This window comes from Chanos chanos, chromosome 9 (genome assembly GCF_902362185.1).
Source record: "Chanos chanos chromosome 9, fChaCha1.1, whole genome shotgun sequence".
NCBI lineage: Eukaryota > Metazoa > Chordata > Actinopteri > Gonorynchiformes > Chanidae > Chanos > Chanos chanos.
In genome coordinates, this window is record NC_044503.1 from 4,461,782 (window position 1) to 4,471,207 (window position 9,426).

The window sequence follows — 9,426 nt, forward strand, 5'->3', positions numbered from 1 at the left end:
TTCAGGGGAGGTTGCAGGACAACTTAAATTATATTCAGTGGCTTCAGAGATTCGAAAGCTTAACAAATTTTCTGCAAAGATTAGATTAACAATCCTACATGGTTCATTTTTGATCAAATATACATTAACAAAATCATAATCCAGTAAAGATAGGACGTAGGGTCGGAGATAGCCAACAGAGACAAACCGCAAGAGAGAAACGGGGAGAAACACTGATTATCGCTTTTGCATATGTGAAGACTTCACAGTTTAGATCTTTCTCACACTAAGGTCATGCATTTCATGCAGCCCTGGAGGCCTTGTTTCATCGCTTTATTCTAATGAAACATGTGTGGTGTGTATCAGACCAGAGGCCTCTGACAGATAATGAAACTTAAAGCATCAAACTGTGACCTTCATAAAGAAACCACACCTTAGCACCAATATCATCACCACAACCCTCCATGCAGCTTCGCAGCAAACAGCTTGTTCGCGTGAAATACAATCCGATGACCTTTACAAGCTCGTAAAACCATATCTTGTCCAAAACCTTTGTTGAAAAAAAAAAAAGAAAAAGAAAAGAAAAAGTCATCTTGAATTCCTGGATGCACAAAGGGGTCTGATGGACACCTGTAGCCCCGCTCTGCCCAAGCTGACGTTGAATCCAGAGACAACAAACACACACTACAACCAAACAACCGACAAATTGATCACGCAGTTCTTTTTAGTGCGTACTGATTAGCCACTTGGTTCTGATGTGTGACCTTTTTTATTAAAGACAGAAAAATGTCCTAAAGACCTACTTCCTTCATAAAAATCATGCTAACAGATTTTTTGTTTAATTTTTATTTTTTGTGTGTGTTTGTACACGTGTGTGTGTGTGTGCATGTAGTTTTGGATTTGTGAGCATGAGAAATGTCAGAAACATTTGTCTTGTGGCTAAAACATGTGCTTTCATATTTTTATATTATGTGGTACTGCCTGCCTCAGGGGTGCGTGGTGGGGCTGGATTGGGGTGAGAGAGTGTCACACTCCAAAGTGTGCATCTACCATGGCGATAATCTTTGCAATTACTCATTTAAAATTTAGGAAATGTGTGTTATTATAACATTCTGTGCATTTCAAGTCATATACACTTTCAAATACTTAAAGAGAACTAGAAATCACCCCCCTTGATCAGATTCCAAGAAGGAACAACAACATAATTTAATCCGACATAATTTAATTTATTTAACATTCGAGACCAATGCAGAGTTGGTTATATACAAAAAACAGCCGCAGTTCTCCCTGTATAAAAGACATTAGCTTGCTGAAGGAAGGGACAGCATCCAGACCAGAACACACCAGGCATACTCAACGTGTTGCTGATACATAAACCTTGTGACATCACGACATCCACAGAAGACGGGTGATTTTCCTTCAAACTCTGCTTCGACACTGCAGAGGCAGAGCTCCTTCAGACTTCAGCGTCATACAGTATATCAAGGTAAAATACTCATCAAATAAGTTGCAAAACAGTCGAGTGATCACGCACTCTGCATCACCCAAACTAAGAGTTTAAGCAAAGGACTTGGAGAGGGGAATATATTTTTCCTGCATATATGTTTCATTCAGTCATACCCACTGAAAAAAAAACAAAAAAAAAAACAAAAACAAAAACAACAACGTTCAATATTAATTGTTTGTGTTGAGAAGTTAGTTCATTTCACTAAGTCCTTCAGGTATTGCACACCTTGGTTGGTATAATCACACACTCTCGTAGGTGCCACAGATAAAGCATGGATGGACGTTTGAACACCTGGATGGGGAGAAAAAAAAAAATTAAAGTGCGATTTTAATGGAGGGAGTTGTAGTCAGTCACAAAAGTTCAGACTATGCATTGGACAAGTCAAACTGTGACCATCTGAAGCATTTTACCAGAGTTCCACATGCTGACTGGAGAGAACTCGATTTTAGGCACGGCAGGAAGCTGAAAAGGAAAGGCATCAGAGATGAACACTTCATCTCCAGCTACTACAGGATTTACAAAAACATCTTTCAAATATTTACGTGTGGCGGGTACTTCTGTGTATAGCACCTGGCGCCACTAGGTCAAAATCATCAGAACACAGTCTAATATTGCTAATAAAACTGTTAGTCTGGATCACGCTACAAAACCAAGCTGTTTATTTATAGCGACAATGTTCTGACAACTGCTGATAAGTATTCTGTACCTCAAATCCAAAGTACTTCATCCATTCATCCACTGCGGGCGGTACGGCAGCTTTGGCCCTTCCAAGGACAACAGAGCCCTCTTCACTTCCCCCAAGCAACCCCGTGTCGTACGCTACGTAGAAAGCACCACCTGCAATGGTCACCTTTGTGGCAAACCTGCAATACAACACAAAAAAAAATGACAGGAGAAGCGCTAAAACGTCACAGGGAAAGACGAAATACATCTGTTTAGCAGATGCTCTTAAGCGGAGCTACTTCCAAAAAGAACAAACACAGTAGATAAAACACTGCACAATTAACAATACTACAAACACCAACAACTAAAGGCAGTAATACAAGACACATTCTTTATGTTCTATCTATTCAGCGCCGTAATGGACAGCGTGTAGGCGTAACGTAAGAGGCCACCTGTCTAGCTTTAACAGACAGCTGTAGTGCTGGCTAACTTTAGCTGCACCCAGAGAGTCTGATCAATGACGCGATCATATTTGGCTGGTCAGTTACACGAACGTTAACAGTCGGGAATGATTTAGAAAGACGCATATTTCTGTCTTTAAACAGCTAGTTGCTGAATGTCCAGAAAGCTTTGGCAACTGTCCATCAAGCTAATGAGCTAGCTTAGTTACCTTCCCATGAATACTAGGTTACTAGTCGTCCTTGAACTATACTACCAAGCTACTTAATATCGTTAAGTTCCCGTTGTTTATGTAACGCATTTGAAAAGGGAGGAAATTCAGACGTGGAAAATCAATTCGAAACATTAACTGCAACGGCAAAAAGGCAGTAAGTCATGCTCTCAACTAAAGTTAGCAACTATATACGGTTAGCATCAACAACACCAAAGATACTTACTTGACGACCGGCAATATCTTGGCAGCCATGGTATTATAAGCAGCAAATACACAACAGACCTGAATTTATGAACGGTAATGTTTTACAAGGGTAATATCATTAACTAGCCTTGAAAATGGCCAGTGCACTCGCTAGATGGCTAACTACCTTCCTCTACTCACAAGGGCATTTGCTATCACATCTGCAGGCTGTTGCAGCCGACAAGTTGTATAAATAAAGTTTTGTTTGAATGCCTGCTTGACAGAGGATTCAACAGTAGTTGTCGCAATTTCACTACTAAACAGGTAGACTGTGCTAAAAATGCCTCAAAAATCCCCTATATGTATACATTTGAAAGTATTTTTATCGAAATATGTAATGCATAGTTTTAACTGGTCGATCATTGTTCTAAATCACTTCTCTCAAGGGAGCCTACAGTAACTTCTACATTTAATCATGTAAAATGAAGAAACACGTAAAGTAGTCTGAATCCACCTGTTGAACCGAAGAAATTGTGCCAACTTGATTGGATGATAATGATCCAGGGGCGGGGTTTATAGGGGAGTCAATAGTCTGTGATCGTGTGATAGATCGCGGTCGATGACCCAAATGTTTGATGAGCTTGGGAGATTTCATTACTCTTCATCTTATCCAGGAGGCGAGGAAAAGATTGTCCATACATACTTGATCAGGAACCTGTACCTACGAATTTAACTTCGCTCTCCAATGAATACGCTGGTTAAGTTGTGTCTTGTCGGCGGTTTAGGCGCTGCTTTTCTCGCATATCAGTGGAGTGAGCCATCCCTTAATGTGGGTATGTTGACAGAATTGCGTGTGCGTGCGTGTGTGTGTGTGTGCGTGTCTTCCAGGGTATGCACACACATGATTTCGGGTGTTTGTATTGTTAAATAACTGCATATAACATGCTGTAAGCAGAGGGTGATTAGCCATATTTAAAAATTTGATTGACGAAGTTCTCCATCTCTGTTTTTTGCTGATTAATTGTGGACCTAATAGGCTCTCACAAGAATATCAATTTCTCAAAACACAGGCTTGGTTTTAGCTTCGGGAATGTTCATATAGATTAGGAAGAAAACAAAATAAAAGTCCAAGAAGCGGGGGAAAGTTAAACGTATTTGCTTTGACGGATCGCATTCTAGGCTCCATGCCAGTAGATGAACTTGCTCGCGCTTGTGGCACGCAGTGCAGATGGGTTGCTTTGCACTGGAATGAACCTGACACAAAAACAACATAAACAAGTGGGCGTTGGTTTGTTTTATAGAGTTATAGGTATCTGTACCTCATTAGTAAATGTTTTATCATCATAAGACGAAAAGTTTAGAGTCTTCCTAGTGGCATAATGAGCTCCAGCAGTGTATTAAGTATTTGTTATCGGTACAAAAGGTGTTAGGTTATCAGTAGGCGAAGCTTCCTGTTCTTCTTCTTGAAAGTGCATATTAAGTGCATGCACCAACCATGTGTTAGTGAATAAAATGGAAAGGGAGCATAGAAATGCAAATTTACCGTGACCCTCAAATTCTAGGCATTGAGGGCCTGCAGATGAACTCCCTGATGACTGGGGCAGGGAAAAGAGAGGTCTGAACTCTCGTGAACTTGAGCGTGTGCGTGCGCGCGAATGTGTGTGTGCGAGCGAGCGAGCATGCGCGTGTGTGTTAATGCTCCCGGCCTAGTATGTCAATGAAAGGCATGGGATAGCTGCATTCAAATGGAATGCAAATAGTACTAATAACTATGGATTATGGATTAATGATCTTCTTGGTTTTGAATTAATTTTCCCCTCACATAAGGAAAGGGGTTATCAGTACTTTACTGTGAGTGTTATCAATAAGGTACGACAACATCAATAATTTTATTGCGTAATGGCAGCAGATAAACATAGCAAGACATAGACCAGCAGAAAAACATGACAAAACATATGTCAGCAGATAAATATACGAAAAACGTAACTTTTGAAATTCTTACTTTCTGTTTTCTGGTCCTGATACATCCCTGCAGTTCTGTATTTATTATTTGAACCCTTAAGAGTTTATTTGTGTAGAGTTTGTTCAAGAGGCTATGTGTCTAAGTTATCACGATAGTATTAGGCCTATGTATTTGTAGTAGTACCTCTTCGAGACGTTTAGCTGGCGAGAAGGAGAGCGAGAGAGCGCAGAGTGATGCTGTAAACCAACGTGGCACCATTAATTCTGATATTTTGGATCTTTATCATTAAAAGCTTTCTCGGAATTCGTTTATGGTTAACGGTGTAATGAGTGAGTGAGTGAATGAGTGTGATAAAGAAGGGAATGTCTTAACCTGTGGGTTCGTAAACATGTTGGATCTGTTTCGTAACTGGTCTCATACATTTTACATATGCCCGGACCAAGTGACTCTTTCATGCCTTTAAACAATGGAGTGTATTTATGTAAATGTGTGATGTGTGTCATCCGTTATCTTTACAGCCATTCATAATCGACGTATTGAGAAAGTCTGACTGTCAGCGTCTCGGCGGTCATTGCCTGCTCGATGGAGCCACCAGTTACTGAAACCTGTCGTTTACACTCCGCGAACTCCTCAGAGCACCATATTCATATTGATTACGTTGATTCTATCTGCAACGCTGCAAATTTAAGTCTTATTTCTCTAACAAGGCCACATTTCTTTAGCCATGGTTTGATGAACTTGTGTTGCAGCCCGGGAGACACAGAAATGATCACGCTATTCCATGGTTTAGTAAGGCGTCTACAATGGGAAAACTTTTGAACCCAGTTGAAGACGTTATGAAACCCTGCCGTAAGGTCATCGTTAACGTTGTGTTATCAAAAACATTTTCGTTAAACCGCGCGTGTCTTTTCCTAACTCCCGTTAACTGTGCAGTCATTTAAGTAGGATTGTATCGTATCTTTTACAGAATCCTTAAAAGGTGTACGTGTCTTGGTCACTGGTGCCAGCAAAGGCATTGGTGAGCAGATGGCATATCACTATGCCCGTTTTGGTGCCCACATCGTCATCACAGGCCGAACGGAGAAAGCATTACAACAGGTCGGTGACATTATGCTAAATGAATAAAAGCAAATAGGCGCTCCAGAAATTCTGATGCTTCCAGCAATGTTAATCAACGTCCGATTTTCCTTGTGTGTTTTATTTATATATAAATTGCAAGTATATTGAAGGAATGCAGCTCTTTTTTTTGGTCATGAATGAAGTCCAGGTACTTCAAGTTACAGATCCCTAAATGCTTCAGATTACATTGTATGTGATGTGATTTCAACTGGACAGTGGGGAGGGGGAGGGGGGAGGGGTTGTCCTATAGCTGTTTGAAAAGATGAATGATATTCTCAGAGTCTAAGCCTGTTGAATTAAGGTCAAAGTCAGGGGCGGAGCAGGATATGTTAAGGAGGGAAAGGCAGGGCTCAGATTCAGGTTTGCATTTTGGCCGCATCTACCCTCTGGCTTTATGGATCACTCCAAATAGATAAATGAATCTCCACTCTCCAATCTTCTTTTCTTTTCTTTTCTTTTCTTTTCTTTTCTTTTCTTTTCTTTTCTGCATGCACTAAGTAAATCCATTTTGGTTGTGCTGATTTAAGTGGTGTTGGAAATGTTAATATGATTAAAACTGGTATTGGTTTTGTTTTTGTTTTGTTTTGTTTTGTTTCATTTTGCTTTTGGTTGCAGGTGGTGAAGAAATGTAAGGAGCTGGGTGCAAAGAAAGCTGAATACATACCAGCCGACATGTCCTCCACCACCGACCCCTTCACTGTGGTAGAGTTTGCGCTGGACAAACTGGGCGGGTTGGACCACCTGGTGCTGAATCATATTGGGATAACGTCATTTGGTTTGTGGGATGGAGACGTGGAACATGTCAGGTGGTTACTGCAGGTACACTGTGCGAAAATGAGCAGGAAAAATGAACTGGAATCAAGTGTTGCCATCTGTACTGTTTTTAAACGATTTTTTTTTAACTGATTGAAGATTGATAGATTAGTATCCACACATCATTCAGTTCACATGAATGATTTACCTGCCTGAGGTTTAATTTTTAACTGAGGAACCCAGGTATACCGTAGAGCCAAGTGTATTAAATTTAATACCTACACTACTTAGTATTTCCATTGTCTGACAGACTACAGCAGTGTGTTAACACACACACACACACACACATTGTCTCCCTGACTATATCAGTGTGTTAACACACACACACACACACACACTGTCTCCCTGACTATATCAGTGTGTTAACACACAGACACACGCACACATGCTCAAGTTCAGGAGAGTTCAGACCTCACAGACTATATATAACATTTCAGTGCGACCTTCGTAAAACATAAAGGCGGAGTTTGTCTTTTAAATGAATGCTGTTCACAGCCTGAGTAAACAGAGGAGAGGACAACACAGAGGAGTTGCCTCTGATGCGTTTTTTTTTTTGAAGTATGGAGAGTGGATTATGCTGCTGCCACACGGCATATACAGACTCCTGGCTCTGAGTCCTTTCTTCTGCTTAATGATCAGCTCATACGTTGTGTGTTTTTTTGTTTTGTTTTGTTTTGTCTTGTTTTGTTTTGAATTATTGTAATGTCGTCTATTCGGAGTCGGAGAAAATGTAGCTGAGTCCACTGTGGGAAAAAAAAAAAAAATCATCAGATGCTAAAAGGCATCTCACTTCGCTGCTTTTGTGACTTCATTCAACGTTTGGGAATAGAAGCAAGTTCTCTTATCATTTTAAATGATCCTAACATTTTATTTCCTATGGAGTGGCCACGAAATACCTTAGCAGAAGTCTGTGTCCCTTGTTACGTTCTCCCAGTTTCTCAACGACGACTTTAGCGGAACGGTGAATCTGCAGATTTGGATCTGATGTGGTTTGGTTTCTTCAAAAGCCCAGACTAAACAACATGTGACAATTCACGGTTGGGTATTGTGAAAGAGAAGACAGTTTCTCAACTCCTGCTACTCCAACTGTTGAGGAGCTAAAAACAGCTATCAGAGATTGCTTGAGTGCCGTCCAACTGCCTGCAAGGACCAGGATTCAAATTTGACTGTGGATTGGAGTGGCCCCTACAGATCATTTTAATAAAGTGTCATTAGCATGTATAGTGGACTTTGTAGCCATCCTGTGTAGCACAGAAGGAGTGGGGATACTAATGAAAAGCTATGGACACATGTGAAGTGTAAAAGGCATACCATTCTTATTTTTACCCATCATTTAAACACAGGCCAGAATACCAGGGCATTGTTAGTTTGTACTGAAATCTCTCTCTCTCTCTCTCTTTTACCGATGTATCTCTCGACAGGTGAATTTTCTGAGTTACCTGCAGATGACGAAAAAGGCGTTGCCTGCGCTGGAGGAGAGCAAAGGTTCCATCATCGTGGTCTCATCCATGGCAGGCGAGTCAAACCGCTGTCGGTTTTAGTATTTACCTGCTCGACTGTCGGAGGTGTGATAAATAAAAAAAAAATGAATGAAAGTTTGATTCGTGCTGAATTGTGTACCGCAGGAAAAATCTTCACCCCGTTCGTAGCGCCGTACACGGCCACTAAGAGCGCCCTGAACGGGTTCTACGGTTCCCTGCAGCACGAGCTGGCCATGCAGAACAGGAACGTGTCCATCACCATCTGCACACTGGGGCTAATAGACACAGAGTCGGCCATGAGGGCGGTCAAGTGAGTTCAAGAGGATCTTTACTTGGGTTTAAGCTCCATTACACAGGTCACTTGGGTTAGGGTTCTATTATCCAGTTCAATTGGGTTTAGGTACTATTATACAGTTCACTTGGGTTTGGGTTCCATTACACAGTTCACTTGGGTTTGGGTTCTATTATACAGCTCATTGCTATGATAGTTAAGAGGCCAGAATTTGGCTCTCTGGCTTTTTGTTAACACTCCCAACCCCATCACCACCACCACCCCTTATTTCACCTCCATCTCCTCTTCTACTTTAATCACAAAGCTTAGCATTTGATCAAAGGGTTAATATTTAGCTGTGACAAACAGTTAGACCTTGTATTCGAGGGTTGAGCCGAGGACAGGAGAAACCCTGGATATCCAAATCCTGCCTGTGTGTTTTGGAGAGCAGCCAGCTTCCACTCATTATATCTATATCTTGTCTGTTGTTTTAATCATGCCGGCAGTAAATATCAGGAGGATGTTAAGGGGGAAAAGGAAGTAAGATGTTTCACGGGAGGATGAAATGATGATTTTTTGTTTTTGTTTTTGTTGTTTTTGTTGTTGTTGTTGTTGTTGTTGTTATGACATATGCTTAGCTTAATGTCACTGAACAGTCTTCATCACCGAGCTTTATGTGATCGTCTTTTGAATAGGACAGGATCTCTTCTGTAGTTTGCCGCTTAAATCGCTGTTTACTCACGACCGGTCAACGACCACATTTTGGCACCGTCT

At 41.0% G+C, this 9,426-nt stretch overlaps 2 protein-coding genes across 2 annotated transcripts in view; one reads left to right on the plus strand and one right to left on the minus strand.

The window, feature by feature from the left end:
* Nucleotides 1-1,209: 1,209 nt before the first annotated feature.
* On the minus strand, nucleotides 1,210-3,214 carry micos13 (mitochondrial contact site and cristae organizing system subunit 13). Its single transcript, XM_030784699.1, has 4 exons — nucleotides 3,046-3,214; nucleotides 2,193-2,349; nucleotides 1,897-1,948; nucleotides 1,210-1,777 (listed from the first exon to the last, which is right to left on the minus strand). Exons 1-4 carry the CDS (start codon nucleotides 3,072-3,074, stop codon nucleotides 1,680-1,682), a joined length of 336 nt encoding a protein of 111 aa, XP_030640559.1. The 5' UTR covers nucleotides 3,075-3,214; the 3' UTR covers nucleotides 1,210-1,679.
* A 414-nt stretch (nucleotides 3,215-3,628) lies between these two features.
* Nucleotides 3,629-9,426, plus strand: part of hsd11b1la (hydroxysteroid (11-beta) dehydrogenase 1-like a) — a 6,404-nt gene continuing 606 nt past the window's right edge. The window contains exons 1-5 of the mRNA XM_030784039.1: nucleotides 3,629-3,838; nucleotides 5,936-6,066; nucleotides 6,703-6,906; nucleotides 8,322-8,415; nucleotides 8,526-8,691. Of these exons, the coding sequence (XP_030639899.1) occupies nucleotides 3,751-3,838; nucleotides 5,936-6,066; nucleotides 6,703-6,906; nucleotides 8,322-8,415; nucleotides 8,526-8,691 (683 nt within the window). The 5' untranslated portion in view covers nucleotides 3,629-3,750. The remainder of the gene's footprint in view (nucleotides 3,839-5,935; nucleotides 6,067-6,702; nucleotides 6,907-8,321; nucleotides 8,416-8,525; nucleotides 8,692-9,426) is intronic.

What these genes read in the sequence shown, in the direction of transcription:
- micos13 (XM_030784699.1), bottom strand. Translation starts at nt 3,074, where the DNA reads ATGGCTGCCAAGATATTGCCGGTCGTCAA. An exon ending in AAGATATTGCCGGTCGTCAA is followed by an intron (nt 2,350 to 3,045) that starts GTAAGTATCTTT and finishes GTTGTATTGCAG; the next exon opens with GTTTGCCACAAAGGTGACCA. An exon ending in AGTCAGCATGTGGAACTCTG is followed by an intron (nt 1,778 to 1,896) that starts GTAAAATGCTTC and finishes CTCCCCATCCAG; the next exon opens with GTGTTCAAACGTCCATCCAT.